This window comes from Schistocerca americana, chromosome 9 (assembly GCF_021461395.2).
Source record: "Schistocerca americana isolate TAMUIC-IGC-003095 chromosome 9, iqSchAmer2.1, whole genome shotgun sequence".
Lineage (NCBI taxonomy): Eukaryota > Metazoa > Arthropoda > Insecta > Orthoptera > Acrididae > Schistocerca > Schistocerca americana.
In genome coordinates, this window is record NC_060127.1 from 207,593,705 (window position 1) to 207,613,811 (window position 20,107).

The following is a 20,107-nucleotide window of genomic DNA, read 5'->3' on the forward strand; positions in this document are numbered from 1 at the left end:
CGGGCATGGATGTGTGTGATGTCCTTAGGTTAGTTAGGTTTAAGTAGTTCTAAGTTCTAGGGGACTGATGACCACAGATGTTAAGACCCATAGTGCTCAGAGCCATTTGAACCATTTTTTTCATTACTTCATCCCTCAAAGCTACCCATTCTTCTTCTACCGCATTTCTTTCCCCCATTCGTGAGAATCGTTCCTTTATGCTCTCCCTGAAACACTCCACAACCTCTGGTTTTGTCAGTTTATCCAGGTCCCATCTCCTTAAATTCCCACCTTTTTGCAGTTTCGTCTAGTATGAGACATTCTCTGGGGAGTTGGGGGGGGGGGGGGGGGCGGTCCACCGGGGTCGAACCTCGCAATAATCCTGGGTTCGGCGTGGGGCGGCGGATGGGTGAAGTGGACTGCGGCAGTCGTCGTGAGGTTGTGGACCACTGCGGCTGCGGCGGGGACGGAGCCTCTCCGCTGTTTTTCGGTCACCGGTCAACATACAACATACAACAATGGTGGACGAGGTCCCGAACGATAGGTGCATACTTGTACTGATCCGTTGTGCCTTCCAGGATGGCGAGATTACCCACGGAATGCCACGAAAACGTTCTCCAGACCGTAACACTCCCTCCTCTAGGCTGGAACCTTCCTACGGTTATTGCGGGTTTTTTGCCTTAAGACATTTCACACCGTACACGCCAACAGCCATCTGTCGGATGGAGCACAACACGTGACTCATTTGAAAAGGCCACCTGTTGCCACATAACTGACGCCTAGTTGCGGTATTGGCTTGTAAAAGCCAGTGTTCGTTGTTGATGAATAGCAGTAAGCGTGGGTCCTGCAGGGGGCCATACGCAGCAAGGTTCGCCGAACGATCATTAAGGAGACACTGCTGACACGATCTTGTTTCATCTGGGAGGTTAGCTTAGCTGCTCAACAGTTGCACGTCTATTCCCCCACATACATCTCCACAGCCGCCGTTCACCCCTGTGATCTGTGGCCTCTGGTGCACCACAGTTGAGTTGGGGCATTGGTTTTGGGACACGGTTCAAATGGTTCAAATGGCTATAAGCACTATGGGACTTAACATCTGAGGCCATCACTCCCCTAGACTTAGAACTAAGTAAACCTTACTAACCTAAGGATATCACACACATCCATGCCCGAGGCAGGATTATTCGAACCTGTGAGTGTAGCAGCTGTGTGGTTCGGGACTGAAGTGCCTGAAACCTCTCGGCCATAGCGGCCGGCTTTGGGTCGTGCCATTTTGCCATGCACGGTATGCTTTAAGCCACCACGGCGGAAGAACAGTTTACAAAACTTAGCTGTTTCGAAAATGCTTCCATCCTCGCCGCGAGAGCCAACGGTCGTGCCCCTTTGGTCGGCAGATAAATCGCTGTCTCCACGTTGTGACAACGATTTCACTGCTTGCCGCGTCTCCCCGACGCGTTGTATGTACTTTCCGCTGCTAGTGCTGACATCTGCCGCCCGCCTGTGAGAGGTTACTGCACGTCGACGTCGAACATAGGGGGCAGTCACGTTAATGTGACTGCTCCGTTTACTTGGAAACGAGCACAGGTAGTCCCAGTCTTCAAGAAGGGTCGTCGAGCAGATGCGCAAAACTATAGACCTATATCTCTGACGTCGATCTGTTGTAGAATTTTAGAACATGTTTCTTGCTCGAGCATCATGTCGTTTTTGGAAACCCAGAATCTACTCTGTAGGAATCAACATGGATTCCGGAAACAGCGATCGTGTGAGACCCAACTCGCTTTATTTGTTCATGAGACCCAGTAAATATTAGATACAGGCTCCAGATTTTCCTTGACTTCCGGAAGGCGTTCGATACAGTTCCGCACTGTCGGCTGATAAACAAAGTAAGAGCCTATGAAGTTTTTAGCAAACAGAACACAGCATGTTGTTATCAGTAACCTCTGGCGTGCCACAGGGGAGTGTTATGGGACCATTGCTTTGCACAATATACAGGGTGATTCAAAAAGAATACCACAACTTTAGGAATTTAAAACTCTGCAACGACAAAAGGCAGAGCTAAGCACTATCCGTCGGCGAATTAAGGGAGCTATAAAGTTTCATTTAGTTGTACATTTGTTCGCTTGAGGCGCTGTTGACTAGGTGTCAGCGTCAGTTGATGCTAAGATGGCGACCGCTCAACAGAAAGCTTTTTGTGTTATTGAGTACGGCAGAAGTGAATCGACGACTGTTGATCAGCGTGCATTTCCAACGAAGTATGGTGTTAAACCTCCTGATAGGTGGTGTATTAAGTGTTGGTATAAACAGCTTACAGAGAATGGGTGTTTGTGCAAAGGGAAAAGTTCTGGACGGCCGAGAACGAGTGATGAAAATGTAGCACGCATGTTGTGAGATGTTAGAGAATTGGCTGTTCCCTCAGCTCGAACAAGAAGCACAACAATTCATATTTCAGCAGGATGGAGCGCCACCACATTGGGACCTATCTGTCCGTAACTACCTGAACGTCAACTACCCGAGGCGATGGATTGGCTACCAGGCAGCCCGTGACAGAGCACTTCATCACTGGCCTCCAAGAAGCCCAGATCTTACCCCCTGCGATTTTTTCTTATGGGGGTATGTCAAGGATATGGTGTTTCGGCCACCTCTCCCAGCCACCATTGATGATTTGGAACGAGAAATAACAGCAGCTATCCAAACTGTTACGCCTGATATGCTACAGAGAGTGTGGAACGAGTTGGAGTATCGGGTTGATATTGCTCAAGTGTCTGGAGGGGGCCATATTGAACATCTCTGAACTTGTTTTTGAGTGAAAGAAAACCTTTTTAAATACTCTTTGTAATGATGTATAACAGAAGGTTATATTATGTTTCTTTCATTAAATACACATTTTTAAAGTTGTGGTATTCTTTTTGAATCACCCTGTATATAAATGACCTAGCAGATAGTGTCGGAAGTTCCATGCGGCTTTTCGCGGATGATGCTGTAGTATACAGAGAAGTTGCAGCATTAGAAAATTGTAGCGAAATGCAGGAAGATCTGCAGCGAATAGGCACTTGGTGCAGAGAGTGGCAACTGACCCTTAACATAGACAAACGTAATGTAATGCGAATACATAGAAATAAGGATCCTTTATTGTATGATTATATGATAGTGGAACAAACACTGGTAGCAGTTACTTCTGTAAAATATCTGGGAGTATGCGTGCGGAGCGATTTGAAGTGGAGTGATCATATAAAATTAATTGTTGGTAAGGCGGGTACCAGGTTGAGATTCATTGGGAGAGTGCTTAGAAAATGTAGTCCATCAACAAAGGAGGTGGCTTACCAAACACTCGTTCGACCTATACTTGAGTATTGCTCATCAGTGTGGGATCCGTACCAGATCGGGTTGACGCAGGAGATAGAGAAGATCCAAAGAAGAGCGGCGCGTTTCGTCACAGGGTTATTTGGTAACCGTGATAGCGTTACGGAGATGTTTAGCAAACTCGAGTGGCAGACTCTGCAAGAGAGGCGCTCTGCATCGCGGTGTAGCTTGCTGTCCAGGTTTCGAGAGGGTGCGTTTCTGGATGAGGTATCCAATATATTGCTTCCCCCTACTTATACATCCCGAGGAGATCACGAATGTAAAATTAGAGAGATTTGAGCGCGCACGGAGGCTTTCAGACAGTCGTTCTTCCCGCGAACCATACGCGACTGGAACAGAAAAGGGAGGTAATGACAGTGGCACGTAAAGTGCCCTCCACCACACACCGTTGGGTGGCTTGCGGAGTATAAACGTAGATGTAGATGTAACTGGAAAGAAAACCGAGGATTCCCATCGACGCTGGACGTTGCATTAAAGACGTGATGAGCTGTATTTGTTTGGGTTGTCTCCTGCTACAAATTACAAATATTTGCTGAAACACCAGAGGGAATGCGCCTGGCGACTCTTGTATATCAGTGAGAGTAAAGTTTTGTCAATCAGTATGCATGCGACACGATACGTATCTAATATGTTCCACGATGCCGCGCATGGAAACGTGATTTCCCGGTACTCATACCTTGGGTTCTATTGGTGACTGAAAGGTGGGGTCAAGTGGTTTGGAAAGCCCTTGGGCTAGGGACCATTTGCGTACCCAGCAGAGGGATGGCCTTAGTGGCACTCCCCTACAGAATAGAGTCGAAGTACGAATATTACACACTTCGCCCTGCTTAGGCAAATGGGTCAAATCGGTTGATTCTTTTTGGATTTAATGTGGTCTACGGTGGGCTTTATCGTAGTTCCTCGGAAAACTATATTTTCGCGGTCACCAGCAGACCAAACTGCAGCCGAGGATTCCATGACCGCTGTGCACAGTAAATGGCTGAAATTTTTATGATACATTCCTAAGATACCGTTGTCAAACAACTTTGAAATTTTTTAAGTATCTTTATTCGTTTCTGAGACAGAGTTTTCCCACGCATAAAATATGCAAAAAATGGTTCAAATGGCTCGGAGCACTATGGGACTCAACTGCTGAGGTCATTAGTCCCCTAGAACTTAGAACTAGTTAAACCTAACTAACCTAAGGACATCACAAACATCCATGCCCGAGGCAGGATTCGAACCTGCGACCGTAGCGGTCTTGCGATTCCAGACTGCAGCGCCTTTAACCGCACGGCCACTTCGGCCGGCTATAATAAAATATGCACTTAAAATCCGAGGCGCAAAGGAAACTATTTTGTAATATGACAGAACAGGGATAAACATGCTGTAAAGTGTCTTTGTTGAATAAAGTCTTATCGGTTTTCAGGCCATGTCAACTCTAATATAATTGTCCAGCTTTTGATGGCTAGCTCTGCCATGGTCATCAGTAGTAAAACTAGTGACTGGTTCTTTTTTTTATAGTAATTTGACTCACCTGCCCCATGGGCAGGGGAAGGCTGGCAGCAGCACAGTCCACCGCTCTTCAGCCAAATGGTTTTACAAACTGTATGAAATCGGAAATGGGAACGATTACAGAAAAAGGTGGGACAAAAGGGAGACATAAAAGAACAATAAATGGAGATTATGGGAGTTAAAATATACACTAATACGGGGACATGCACAGAAGGACAGTTAAAAAGTCGACATAAAGTTAAAAGAACACAGCTGGCAATTCGTGAGCACTTAAAATCACAGGAGTCAAACACAGGTTAAAAGTCGGCCACAGAATAAAAATCACACAGAGCGAGACACTTAAAAAACAAAACCACTGGAAACGACAGAAACACTTACAGAGAATAAAAACCGCTGGTAGGAACCTGCCGAGGGACTGGAGGTCGGATAGGAGGGGGTAAGGGGGCGGGAGGAAGAGGAATAGGAGGGCAAGGGGCGCATGAAGAGGCAGGCGATGGACAGGAGGGAAGACAGGAGGGAGAGCAGAGACACAGAAGGGGAGCACGGGGTGGGAGGGGGTGGAGGAGGGGGAAAGCCACTCAGGGGAAGGGAGGGAAACGAGAGGCGGCACTGAGCAGCAGGGAGGAGGAAGGTGGGATTATAGTTGATAGGAGGGGAGGGGTAGGAGTTGGAAGTTGCGTTGGAAAACAAGGTGGAGGGTGCGGAGATGGAGACGGGCGACACGGTAAAGACGCGGCAACGGGCTGGGGGTGGGGAGGAAGGGGGATACCAGGGGGTGTGGGGGATCGAGGCGGCCGACAGTATAGAGGGTGAGGATGTGCTCGAGAAAAAGGAGAAGGTGGGGGAAGGGGATGATGTCGTAGAGGATGCGTGTGGGGGAGAGAAGGCGGATACGGAGGGCGAGGCAGAGCACCTGGCGTCCTATCATTTGAGACAGGACTGGCACTATTCCCAGCTTATATATCTAGGATTACAGCTTCTGGCACCAATCAGAGAGGGCCGAACCGTCGCGTGCGCAGAAGGTGAGCCGGGCAGCTCATAGCAACTCCGGCCCGCTTCGGAGCCGATTGACGTCGGGTTGGGCGAGGGTCCGGCGCCACGTCTGAGAGCGCCGCTCCTTCCTCCCCACAAGCGTTAAAACGTCCGCCGCTGCTTTCTTCTGACATTCAGAGCCCCCCACCACGCCCTACCCAGTGGGCACCTCTAGTCTCTCTTGAGATTGTTGCTGTTCATTCTAATCTCAGCCGCCTGTTCTATAATGGAGTCGCAGTGTGTTGACACACAAGCCAAGATTCCTGTGTTCTCAAACTGACCGTTTTTGAGGCAATGCTCAGCTATGTCCAGGTTGTCGAGCTCCCTGTGCTTAATACGTTTCTTCTATTCCGCACAGCGCTCTGCAACTGTGCGAATTGTCTGGCCTGCACAGATGCTGCCGCACTCGCAACGTACACCGTACACACATGGCGCACGAAGAGGTATCTTGGGGGCGAGCCGAAACACTGGTCTGAATCCACGTCTCTGCAGTAGACGTCCTAACGTGCTGCTCGTTGCCACACTGCATGGCGGGAAAGCCACCGGCTTGGCTTCTTCTCCCGATTCACAAGGCGTCCTTCTACATTGACATCTGAAAACGTTTGCAATGTTTTGCTGTAGCCGTTATCTCTGAACACGTGTCTCAAGTACTGCAACTCAGACTGTAGGTGGCCGTCGTCAGAAACAACTTTGGCTCTGTGTATTAACGTGTTCAGGACCGGTTTCTCGTGTACAGGGTGGTGAAAACTACCGGCGTTCAATCATCAGTCAGCGTGCGTCGGTTTCCTGTGCAATGAATGACCGAGCCGGCCTCCTGCCTTCCGCTCAACTGAAACATCTGGCAAAGGTAGCTCCTCCATCTCGATGGTAAATTTAATGTTGGGATGGATAGCGTTAATGTGATCCACGAGCTGCTACAGCGTATTTTCACGGTGAGGCCATATCAGGAAGGTGTCATCGACGTACCTGCGGAAGCAAGACGACGTAACAGTGCAGAGTTCAGAGCCTGCTCCTCGAAGAGCTCCATGAAGAAATTGGCGACTGGGGGAAGCCAGTGGTGAGCCCATCATAGTATTCATCGCGGTACAAGAAATACTCCCAGGACGCAAGTGACTCCGTTATCATCTAGGAGCACCATGTGTAGTACTGAAGCATTCGCAAAATTTTTTGCACTTAAAATTCGGCCCTTGGATCTAAAATTTGTTTTACGTTATTGGTGTCAGTTGCGAGTGCGGCAGCATCTATACAGGCCAGACAATTCGCACAATGGCAGAGCGTCGTGCCGAGCACAAGAAACGTAATCAGCACAGGGAGCTCGCAACCTGGATATAGCTGAGAATTGTCTCAAAAATGGTCACAAAATACTTTTTGAGAACACAAGTATCTTGTCTCATGCGTCAACATACTGGGACTCCATTGTAAAAGACGCGGCTGAGATTAGATTTCAATTTCACATAAGTAAACTATCTAAATTTTGCTGTGCAATACTTTTCTTCTCAAATGTTCACAGGTCCTGCTACTGCAGGGAAAATGCTCCTGTTCGAGCACAAGAAGTGCCAATACATTCCTGTCTGAAAAGTGCGGTAGCAGCTGCCTCATTGTACCTTTCTTGGCACCTAAAATTTTTCTCAAAAATTTTGGCATATGAACATATTCGCGCCGTTTTATTCTGAGAGAGAAGAAGACAGTAGGAGTGGCAAAGAGACTTAAAAGTAATAAATACTGGATGGTAGTTGACAGTGGTCGTGTTATACAAAGAGCGAATGACAGTAAGAGAGGAAGAGAGGGAGACAGTGGCGGTGGAACATAGCTGACAGTGACAGAACAGTGCTAGGAAAAGAGGGATGGAGACAGTGCCAGGAGGAGAGGAATAAAGAGAAAGGCGAAGTGATAATCAGAAACAGAGTGGATGACAATGGCAACGGGGAAGAGAGAGAGAGTGACAGTGAGAAAGCAGCAGTAGGTAGGAATGAATGAGATATTACCGGTAAGAGAGAGAGCAAGAGGAAGATACTGACAGTGAAGGAAGACAATAGTAGTAGGACAGAACGAAGGGAACTGTGTCTGTGACCCAGGAGGCAGTGAACGAGAAATTTTGGAAATTTGTGGTAAGGTCTTATGGGACGAAACTGCTAAGGTCATCGGTCCCTAAGCTTACACACTACTTAATCTAACTTACGCTAAGGACGACACACACAACCATGCTCGAAAAAAAATTGTGGTAAGGTCTTATGGGACCAAACTGCTGAGGTCATCGGTCCCTAAGCTACTTAATCTGACGCAAACTAACTTACGCTAAGGACGACACACACACACAGACACACACACACACACACACACACACACACACACACACACACCCATGCCCGAAGGAGGACTCGAACCTCCGATGGGTGAAGTGACAGAGAGATACAATGACAGTGAGGCAGGCTGAATGAGGGAATGAGAAAGGCCAACTGGGAGTCGATGGGTATGAGCTACTTACAGCGATGGACTGGTGAGTGTGAATGAGCCACAGTTAGCATGATGATGATGATGATGATGATGATGTTTGGTTTGTGGGGCGCTCAACTGCGCGGTTATCAGCGCCCATACAAATTCCCAATCTTTGCTCAGTCGAAACTCGCCACTTTCACGAATGATGATGAATATGCTTCTCCAGTCTGGTACAGGTCATCTCATGCCAGACAAGTAGACATTGCTCTCAACGAAACCTACAGGTTGATCACAGGTAAGCTCTACTGCCTGGCTGGAATAGCGCCACCATGGGTACGCAGAACAGTTGCTGCCAACAAGGAGAGACTGAAAGTGGAACAGGACAGTGCCCATCCACTGCACGGCTGAGATCGCGAAAGAGCTTCCTGAGAACATCCGAGAAGCTCACCATTTCACCATAGAAGGCAAGGCTGGAGTTATGGAAGAAGTCGGCGTCTCACCTGCAGACGCCAGAAGCTGAAGAACCACCACCTGGACACAACGAGAGCTGGCTGGTGTGGAAATCTTTAAACACATTACGATCAGGAGTTGGACGAGCCAGAGACAACCTGAAGAGATCGGGCTTCATAACAGAAGATACGTCCTGTGATTGTGGACAAGAACAAACCACAAGCCACATGCTCCAGTGCCTTTTGTGCCCTACATCCTGCACGAAGACTGATCTCCTGCAAGCGCCTTGGAGGTTGCAAAGTACTGGGCACATGTAATATAAATGCAATTTGTATATATATATATATATATATATATATATATATATATATATATATATATATATATATATATACATATTTATTGATGTGTATGGCTACTGTAAATTTGTGTGTTTCTGATTCGAGAATAATAATAATAATAATGAAATGATGAGGACAACACAAATACCCAGTCATCTCGAGGCAGGTGATCACAGTTAGGGGATGTTATAGGAGGAGGAAGTCAGTTGCATGTTAAAAATTTCTGGGAGATTTTTAAAGGTGCTGGGTGAGGTAGAATGAGGCAGCTGGTACTCCACTTTTCAGACAGAGTCTTTTGAATGAACAGGAACTTATTCACGTTTATTGGGCTCCGATAGGAGTATTTTGCCGCTGGTAAGTGGCTGCCTGATATTGGCAGAGGAGGATTGGTCGGAATGTATCAAATGGTTCAAATGGCTCTGAGCACTATGGGACTAAACATCTGTGGTCATCAGTCCCCTAGAACTTAGAACTACTTAAACCTAACTAACCTAAGGACATCACACACATCCATGCCCGAGGCAGGATTCGAACCTGCGACCGTAGCAGTCGCGCGGTTCCGGACTGAGCGCCTGAGCCGCTAGACCACCGCGGCCGGCCGGAATGTATCGTAAAGGTGAGTGGAGCAGTGCTCTAGTTGTCCCTACCTGTGTGTGCTGCGGCGTGGTGTCGCACTTCTCGCCCTGGCGGCAGCCGCCCCCGGCCACCAGCTGCGCCGCCGTCGCCCCGCCGCCCCCGTCCCGCCTGCGCTCCGCCTCCGGAGGCGGCGGCGCTGCGTCTTCTTCTGCAGCCTCTGGACGGATGTGCACCAGCGGCCGGTACGGCGCGGGGATGCGGAAGGCCCGGGCGCCGCGACGCCCGTCGGCGGGCTCCAGGGAGGGGGCGAGGCCCGAGGGGGCGTGGTCCGGGGGGGCGTGGTCCGCTCTCAACGTCGACGCGCCCACCGCGGCCAACACAAACAGTGCCAGCACCGCTACCATCTGCATCACGAACCACATTGCGTTATAGCTTATTTACAAATTGGCATTACATCATCCTGTGTCACTAAGAGCATGCAGGGGTCGAATAAAGAGTTATGCCGTATTTTAGGGAAAGTTGAGGAATATTCCCTGTCGATCAGTTTGGCTTTTGTAAAGGCGCCAGAGAGGCGGCTCTGACACTGTACTTGGAAATGGGCACCTTGCTATTTGGGGAGCAAAATAACTGATGATGGTCGAAGTAGAGAGGATATAAAATGTAGACTGGCAATGGCAAGGAAAGCGTTTCTGAAGAAGAGAAATTTGTTAACATCGAGTATAGATTTCAGTGTCAGGAAGTCATTTCTGAAAGTATTTGTGTGGAGTGTAGCCACGTATGGAAGTGACACGTGGATGATAAATAGTTTAGACAAGAAGAGAACAGAAGCTTTCGAAATGTGGTGCTACAGAAGGATGCTGAAGATTAGATGGTTAGATCACATAACTAATGAGGAGGTATTGAATAGAATTGGGGAGAGGAGGAGTTTGTGGCACAACTTGACAAGAAGAAGAGACCGGTTGGTAGGACATGTTCTGAGGCATCAAGGGATCATAAATTTAGCATTGGAGGGCAGCGTGGATGGTAAATATCGTAGAGGAAGACCAAGAGATGAATACACTAAACAGATTCAGAAGGATGTAGGTTGCATTAGGTACTGGGAGATGAAGAAGCTTGCACAGGATAGAGTAGCATGGAGAGCTGCATCAAACCAGTCTCAGGACTGGAGACGACAACAACAACAACAAGAAAATTGGAGTCATTTTCATAGAATTCGTCGACGTAAAATGCTTGGCAATGTTTGAGGGGCGATCAAGAAGTTTCTGTTCATAGGTAGTACAATTCAGAATCGGTATGCCAATCAGGTAAAATCGCCGTGAGGACTGAGTCAATCACCCCACCAGCTTGAAAATACGGATTTGGTAAAATACCGTGGCTTGCTGCTCATGCTCGTCCAACAGGTACTGCCGATCTTTCAAGGCCCTCTGGGACCAAAGGCGATCAATGGCAACTCGCTGTAAATGGATACAGCATTAGCTGTGCCCTGCTCGAAACAGTCGTATCTTTTAAATACCTGGAACGAACGTGTGAGGAATATGGTAGGCAACGCGAACGGTCGACTTAGGTTTATTGAGAGTATTTCAGGGAAGTGTGGCTCATCTGCAAAGGAGACCGTATATAGGATGCTAGTGGGACCTATTCTTCTGCTCGAGTGTTAGGGATCCGCACCGCTTTGTATTAAAGAAAGACATCGAAGCAATTCGGAGGCAGGTTGCTACTATTGTTACCGGTAGGTTCAAGCAACTCGCAAGTGTTGCGGACATACTTCGAGAAATCAGAGGTAATCGATGGAGGGAAGGTGACTTCCTTTTCGAGGATCACTATTGGGAAAATTTAGGGAACCGGTATTTGAAGCTGATTGCAGAACGATTCTACTATCACCAACATACATTCCGCGTAAGCACCACCTAGGTAAGACAAGGGAAATCTGAAGGGGTACAGAGGCATACAGATAGTCGTTTTTTCCTTGCGCCGGCTGCGAGTGGAACTGGAAAGGAAACAAATAGCAGTGGTACAGGGTACCCTCCGCCACGCACCGTACTATGACTTGCGGAGTATGTATGTAGATGTAGATATAGATGCCTGATAATCTCATGGGGATATATCTACATCTACTTCTACATATATACTCCGCTAGACTCCGAGCGGCGTCTGGCGGAGGCACAATTCGCGCCAAAGTTATATTTGCCCCCCCCCCCCCCCCCCTTCCCAGCTTTGTTTCACTCGCGCATCGCGCAAGGGAAAAACTACTGTATGAACGCTTCAGTACGAGCTCTAATTTACCTTATCTTTGAATGGTGATCATTGCGCGATTTGGAAGTTGGTGATGATAATATATGCTCTACATCTTCGGCGAACATCGGATTTGGGAACTTAGTGAGCACCTCCTTCCGTTTAGCGCGCCGTCTATCTGCAAGTGTATCCCACTTCAAACTTTCTATGAGATCTGTAACGCTCCCGCGATGGCTAAATGTGCCAACCACGAATCTTGCCGCTCTTCTTTGGACCTTTTCAATCTCTTGAATGAGACCCAACTCGCAAGGGTCCCATACAGACGTACAATACTCTAAGACTGGACAAACTAACGTATTGTAAGCAATTTCCTTTGTTGAAGGACTGCATCGCTTCAGGATCGCAATCTAGAGGTCGCTTTGCCCGTTACTTGTGTAATCTGATCGCTCCATTTGAGATCATTTCGAATAGTCACACCCAGATACTTGACGGATGTTATCGCTTCCAAAGACTGGGCATTTATTTTGTACACACACATTAATGGGGGTTTTCGCCTTGTTATACGCAGTACGTTACACTTACTAATATTGGCAGATAACTGCCAGTCATTTATTTTCTGCAAATCCTCTTTGATTTGTTCACAACTTTCGTGTGATATTACTTTCCTGTAGACTACAGCATCATCGGGAAACAGTCTAATGCCGCTGTCAATATCATCAAATCGTAAAAAGCAGCGGAACTATTACGCTCCCCTGGGGTACACCTGATGTTGCGCTTGTTTCTGTTGTGTCACCCCGTTCAGGACGACATACTGCTCCCTGTCTGTTAGAAAACTTTCTATCCAGCTGCATATGTCATTGGATAGACCGTAAGTGCGCGCTTTTTGTAGCAAGCGACAGTGCGGAACTGAGTCGAACGCCTTTCGGAAGTCGAGGAATATGGCATCAACCTGGGAGCCGGTATCTAGAGCAGCCTGTTGTGTATCATGCACAAAGAGGGCCAGCTGTGTCTCGCATGGCCGCTGTTTCCTAAAACCGTGCTGGTTTCTGCAGATGAGCTTCTCAGAGTGTAGAAAGGTTATTATATCTGAACACAAAATATGTTCCATGTTTCTACAACAAATCGATGTCAGTGAAATTGGCCGGTAATTATGTGTATCCGATTTTCCACCCTTTTTATAGATTGCTATGATCTGGTCCTTCTTCCAGTCCCGTGGAACGTTCCGCTGTTCCAGTGATCTCTGCTAGATGATGGATAAGAATGGTGGTAGATTTGTAGCATAGTCAACATAAAATCTTACGGGGATACCGACTGGACCAAATGCCTTCCTGGCGGCTGATCTCAACTGTTTTACAATCCCACAGGGCGGGTGCTCCAGCGCCTCCCATTTGATTGGCTATCTTCTGCGCGAAAAAGTCCGTTATCATGAAGCAGCACCAGCCCTTGTCGCATATTTCCCAAACGCTTCGCCTTAATTGCACACCGTAATTTGTCCAGCGTTGATGCAGACACCAGGTTCCTTGAGATCAATAAGGAATAGGCCTCGGTAATCAGACAACAGGCTGAGGAGATGGCTGGTCGTGAGCTTGAGCTTTCCACACCTGTTCCCTGGGGGTGCACCAGCTTTTGTCGTCTGCAACAATCTGCTCAAGGAAGATGTTCCTTCCAACACTGAAACGCTTCAGATTTTTCAGGGAAACAGCCATCCACTTTTCGTTGCCCATTCAACGTCTGGGGTATCCATTGGCTGCAGACCTTACGGAAGGTGCGAGATTCGGGCTGTAGGGTAGATGAGGAAGAACAGTTTTGTGAGATCCTCTCGGGGGCGCAGACTTGTCTGGGGCCTTGTCACGGAGAAGGAAAAATTTGTTGCGTTTTTGTGGCGACGAACACACTGAAGTCGTTTCTTCAATTTTCTAAGAGAGCGCTCCGTCTTCAGGCCACAAGTGGCCCATCGGGTCCATCCGACCGCCGTGTCATCCTCAGATGAGGATGCGGATAGGAGGTGCGTATGGTCAGCACACCGCTTTCCTGGTCGTTACGATGGTTTTCTGTGACCGGAGCCGCTACTGTTCGGTCGAGTAGCTCCTCAATTGGCATCACGAGGCTGAGTGCACCCTGAAAAAAGGCAACAGCACATGGCGGCCCAGATGGTCACCCATCCAAATGCCGGCCACACCCGACAGTGCTTAACTTCGCTGATCTGAGGAACTGGTGTATCCACTGTGGCAAGGCCGTTCCCCCAATTTCCTGAGAGAAGCACAGTACAAGTCAGAGATGATCGTTGCACCATAAGGGAGGAATTCAAACCAAATAACGACTAGAGAGTCACAAAAGCCGGTCGCCACGACATTACTGGCTGAGTGTGCAACTCTGAACTTTTTCTTCGGAAGTGAGATGGTGCGGCGTCACTCCAGAGATTGCCGTTTTGTTTCCGGTTCGAAGTGATGAACCCATCTTTCATCGCCTTTGACGCTGTTCGACAAAAAATTGTCATAATCAGCCTCTCAACGCGCAAGTAATTCCACACAGATAGTTCTTCGTTGCTCGTTATGGTCTTCCGTTAGGCAGTGAGGAACCGATCGGGCACACACGTTTGAGTAACCCAGTGTGTCAGCACTACGTACAGAGACGTACAGATGTACACCGAGGTGTCTGATTGTGTTCCGTCGATCACCTCAGACGAGAGTGTCCGCACGTTGCAGGAGTCACAGCTGCGCACGGCCGGCCGGCCTGCGGGAGATGGGACAGGTTTGCGCGACCTCGTTGCCACGATGGCACAACGACTCACCGTGCTTTTGTTCACTACCAGGCGTCCGTAAATATTCTGCAGGCGCCTACGAATAACTGCGATGCTCTGGTTTTTCGCCAAAAGGAAATCGTTGCAGCTGTCTGCTTGGAATGCGCCTCTCTCACAGACGCCATTTTGAAGGCTGTGTGTAGCGCTGCCACCTACCGGAACTTCATGAAACTACAGGAGCTGAAGCGGGAATATTCCACGATGTCCCAGAACAAATTTCACATTTTTCCAACCGAAATTGGTTGAGAAAAGTATGTGTTGCAAAGCTTATTGTACGCCCCTTGTAATGTGGATAAAGACGAGAAATTCCGACGTCTACAAAGAAATAGATAGTATCAGTAAAACATTACGGAATAGGAGCTTGAAATTATTTATTCTATGGCCAATTTGTAGCATGGGCAGCCAAAGACTCATAAAAGACTGCTCAACCCGATTAATTTGAAGGTCGAAATCAGCTGGTTAGAAGAAAGTGGCGAAGATCTAAAAGACGTAAACATCAGCAAAGAAATCACTATAAACTATCTAGCCTGTAGAACACTGGTAACGAAGTAGAGATTCATGGTGAAGCTTCAACAGAAAACTGACAAGAAATCCTCTGAAGAACGGAAGGAAAAAAAAAAAATGGTTCAAATGGCTCTGAGCACTATGGGACTTAACATCTATGGTCATCAGTCCCCTAGAACTTAGAACTACTTAAACCTAACTAACCTAAGGACAACACACAACACCCAGCCATCACGAGGCAGAAAAAATCCCTGACCCCGCCGGGAATCGAACCCGGGAACCGGGGCGTGGGAAGCGAGAACGCTACCGCACGACCACGAGATGCGGGCTGCAAGGAAAAGCATAATGCGTTCATAAAGAGATAAGAAGGTGGAACTCAAGCCAACTACCAGTTCTACATTCGCTTCTTAACTAATTAAAATTAAGAAAGGTAAAAGAATTGGGACAACAGAGCCACGTAATAACTGGAATACAAATGAAATGATGCCCTAGTTCACATTCGCAGAAAACCAGAGGAAATACCATATGCATATATGATTTTGGCTGCATATGAGCGTCGCTTTCTGAAATGTTTCGAAGAAACTTTTGGAGAGTGGACGACAGTCCACAGCGTCCGTCCGAGGATTAGCGCGTGTTCATTAGCGGTTCCGCTGCTTCGAAGGAGGCCGGATGTCCGGTGGACTTGGGCCCAGAGGAGGTGAAGTGGAGCCTTCTGCAGCCGTAGTGCCTGGCAAACATAGGACGCGAGAGAAGTCGAGCGACATTGGAAGATGCACGGAAACAGGCGGAGCTGTGGCAGGAGACCAGTACTCGATCAGTGATCAGCATTTGAATCACTTGTTTGTTTGTGAAAATGTTTGTCTAAGTGTGGCAGCTTTATAAGCGATTTCTTTCACATCTTTACCAGAAATTCATGTCCCACAAGATAGTGCGTACTCATGTTTACTTTACATATGTTGGTTCAAAAATGGCTCTGAGCACTATAGGATTTAACATCTGAGGTCATCAGTCCCCTAGAACTTAGAACTACTTAAACCTAACTAACCTAAGGACATCACGCACATCCACGCCCGAGGCAGGATTCGAACCTGCGACCGTAGCGGTCGCATGGTTCCAAACTGAAGCGCCTAGAACCGCTCTGCCACACCGGCCGGCCTACAGATGTTGTATAAACATTTTTGTATAATATGCGCTCCTTCGGAACGCAGTTTCGGAGTTATCAGATGTAAGTGTTTGAAACATCTGGTGTCCCCTGTTAATCTGAAACATTAAATGAGATGGCTATTTTAAGGTGACTCTGTACATATTGAGTAAATATGAAGTAATGTCACTGTTTATCTTGTTTGCAGTGAAGTCATCATCATTGGAAACAAGTGATTTTACATATATCACACTCGTTAACGAATATTAATAAACCATAAGACAAACAGTACCTTTAAGTCGTTCTGAGAGGTTCCTATTTTACTTGCATGTTCTTGAGCATGCTATAAGTACTTAAAATTCTCCAGCAGTTTCTATAAAACTCAATGTTAGGTCTGTCGCTCACAATTCCCCTACTGACACATATCTCAGTTTTAATAGTTTCATTATATACAGAGGCTACGATGTACAAAGCTGAAACATGGTAACACACACCATACGCTTTTCCGTTGCGACCGAACATAGTCTCTAAACGATCTGTCGGAAACGTACCGATTAACAAACATTTGCAACGGCTAGAAAAACTTAATTAACTTCCGTCTACTGTTGCTTGCGTCAATTTGTGAACAGTTTTTTGATACTGAGACGCACACATCTAGAAATGCATTTAACTGTAACTAAACTCAAACGCTGTCTATGTCCCTAGTACAAACGCTACTCGCTTATCTTTATACAGGATGATTGAGCTGCCCCTACAAATGGATTTATGCAACCTGCAACACCATTAAATACCACACGCACACGCCGAAAGCGTGAAGCCCACAACTGCAGCCTATGCAGTCAGAACATGCCGTATTCTACGGGATTATTTATTTATTTATTTATTTTTGGCTCTGGGCAGCAAAGACCCTACAGACAACAGTAGTTACTGAAATGTTCAAATGTGTGTGAATTTGTAAGGGACCAAACTGCTCAGGTCATCGGTTCCTAGACTTATACACTACTTAAACTGACTTGTGCTAAGAACAACACACTCATCCCCGAGGGAGGACTCGAACCTCCGACGGCAGTGGCCACAGTAGTCACAAAGGTGCCATATTAACGTAACTGCAATTTCCAAACTAGATCAACAAAAAGCATTCAGTGTACAAACGTAAGCTCTTAATGTAAAATAAATACACTATAACTGAACACCAAACAGCCAACAGAATTTATCACAGTGGCAAGTTAACATTAACGTATTTTTCACAACAGAACAATGATAATAGAGTGTGAAGTACAAAAATAAAATATAAATTAATAAAATCACAAAATTGCGACCCTGGGTTCAAACTGGACCGGTTGCAGAGGAGAATGGCGTCCGCTGCAGATTATGACAGAGAGTTGGACAACGGCGTTGTTTGCAAATGTAAGTGTTATATCCTAGCCAGTAATGCCACCCGAGCCCGCTGCCAAAAGGTTGGCAGCATCAAAGTCCGGACGCCGTCCGCATAAGCAGCGCCAGCGAGACAGGAAATCGCCGCAAGTCTGCGCGCGCCACCGCTGACTTCTGGTTTCTTAAGCGCTGGAGTCGCGAGCGCTAGGACAGTTCTGTATTCGCCGCTCAGTTGTATACTCGCCACCGAATTGTGTACTTGCTAGTCAGTTGTGTGTTCATCGCAGCAGAGTTGTTGTTTGTCGTCAGCCGACGCTGACCTAGCCGCTCCGACTCGAACTAGACAGATCTCTGTAGACAGGGAGTTCACTACTGTGTTTCTGTATCTTCGTTAATAAAGATAAGTACCGACTTTTATATAATCAGAGTGTTTGGGTTTTCATCTTTCTGTTCACTGTTCCAGCGGACCGGACGGCCCGCTATTAAAAGTGTGGCGGTGAGTTCGTAAGCCGTTTCTACAGAGAATTGTTTGTCGCTACGAACGCCGCCACAAAAGTAAGTTCTTAGCGTAACGTAAAAACACAAGCAGACGCCCCAGTTTTCGAACCGGGTCTGGGTAAATGGGAGGACAAGACCCACACAACTTTTAGATCAAAGCTGGGTACCAGCATCTTCTAAACAGTTCACTAGGAAATGAAATGTATGTACATCAAACTGGTGGAGTAAAGCAGTTACATATCCTATGGGATTTCATGGAGGACTGGTCATGGCGTGGCACCGGTCTCGTGACGTCACTCGAACTTCTTGTCAGTTTTCGGAGACCATATACCACGTAGGCTACGGATTAACCCATCCCGTGGAGGGTTGCGCCTTATGTTATGCAAAGGGATGTACACTGAAAAACGTTTAGCATGGAAACGTAGCACACGAAAAGTCAGTTAAGGGAACATTTCACGTCAAATTCGTTGAAATTTGACATTTTCTGTTTCCTACTCCCAATGTACTATGCCCCCCGTGAACCATGGACCTTTCCGTTGGTTGGGAAGGCTTCCGTGCCTCAGTGATGCAGATGGCCGTACGGTAGGTGCAACCACAATGGAGGGGTATCTGTTGAGAGGCCAGTCAAACGTGTGGTTTCTGAAGAGGGGCAGCAGCCTTTTCAGTAGGCAACAGTCTGGATGATTGACTGATCTGGCCTTGTAACACCAACCAAAACGGCCTTGCTGTGCTGGTACTGAGAACGGCTGAAAGCAAGGGGAAACTACAGCTGTAATTTTTCCCGAGGGCATGCACCTTTACCGTATAGTTAAATGATGATGGCATCCTCAAGAGGACGTCGTTATCAGGAGAAAGAAAACTGGCGTTCTACGGATCAGAGCCTGGAATGTCAGATCCCTTAATCGGGCAGGTAGGTTAGAAAATTTAAAAAGGGAAATGGATAGGTTAAAGTTAGATATAGTGGGAATTAGTGAAGTTCGGTGGCAGGAGGAACAAGACTTTTGGTCACGTGATTACAGGGTTATAAATACAAAATCAAATAGGGGTAATGCAGGAGTAGGTTTAATAATGAATAAAAAAATAGGAGTGCGGGTTAGCTACTACAAACAGCATAGTGAACGCATTATTGTGGCCAAGATAGACACAAAGCCCATGCCTACTACAGTAGTACAAGTTTATATGCCAACTAGCTCTGCAGATGATGAAGAAATTGAAGAAATGTATGATGAAATAAAAGAAATTATTAAGGTAGTGAAGGGAGACGAAAATTTAATAGTCATGGGTGACTGGAATTCGTCAGTAGGGAAAGGGAGAGAAGGAAACATAGTAGGTGAATATGGATTGGGGGGAAGAAATGAAAGAGGAAGCGGCCTTGTAGAATTTTGCACAGAGCATAACCTAATCATAGCTAACACTTGGTTCAAGAATCATAAAAGAAGGTTGTATACCTGGAAGAATCCTGGAGGTACTAAAAGGTATCAGATAGATTATATAATGGTAAGACAGAGATTTAGGAACCAGGTTTTAAATTGCAAGACATTTCCAGGGGCAGATGTGGATTCTGACCACAATCTATTGGTTATGAACTGCAGATTTAAACTGAAGAAACTGCAAAAAGGTGGGAATGTAAGGAAATGGGACCTGGATAAACTGAAAGAACCAGAGGTTGTAGAGAGTTTCAGGGAGAGCATAAGGGAACAATTGACAGGAATGGGGGAAAGAAATACCGTAGAAGAAGAATGGGTAGCTTTGAGGGATGTAGTAGTGAAGGCAGCAGAGGATCAAGTAGGTAAAAAGACGAGGGCTAGTAGAAATCCTTGGGTAACAGAAGAAATATTGAATGTAATTGGTGAAAGGAGAAAATATAAAAATGCAGTAAATGAAGCAGGC

At 46.9% G+C, this 20,107-nt stretch overlaps 1 protein-coding gene across 1 annotated transcript in view; it reads right to left on the bottom strand.

The window, feature by feature from the left end:
* LOC124550828 overlaps positions 1-20,107 on the bottom strand; it is a 117,011-nt gene that overhangs the window by 79,964 nt on the left and 16,940 nt on the right. Inside the window, exons 2-3 of the mRNA XM_047125553.1 lie at positions 9,848-10,072; positions 9,740-9,802 (exon numbers count right to left, since the gene is read on the bottom strand). Coding sequence (XP_046981509.1) covers positions 9,740-9,802; positions 9,848-10,072 — 288 coding nt within the window. The remainder of the gene's footprint in view (positions 1-9,739; positions 9,803-9,847; positions 10,073-20,107) is intronic.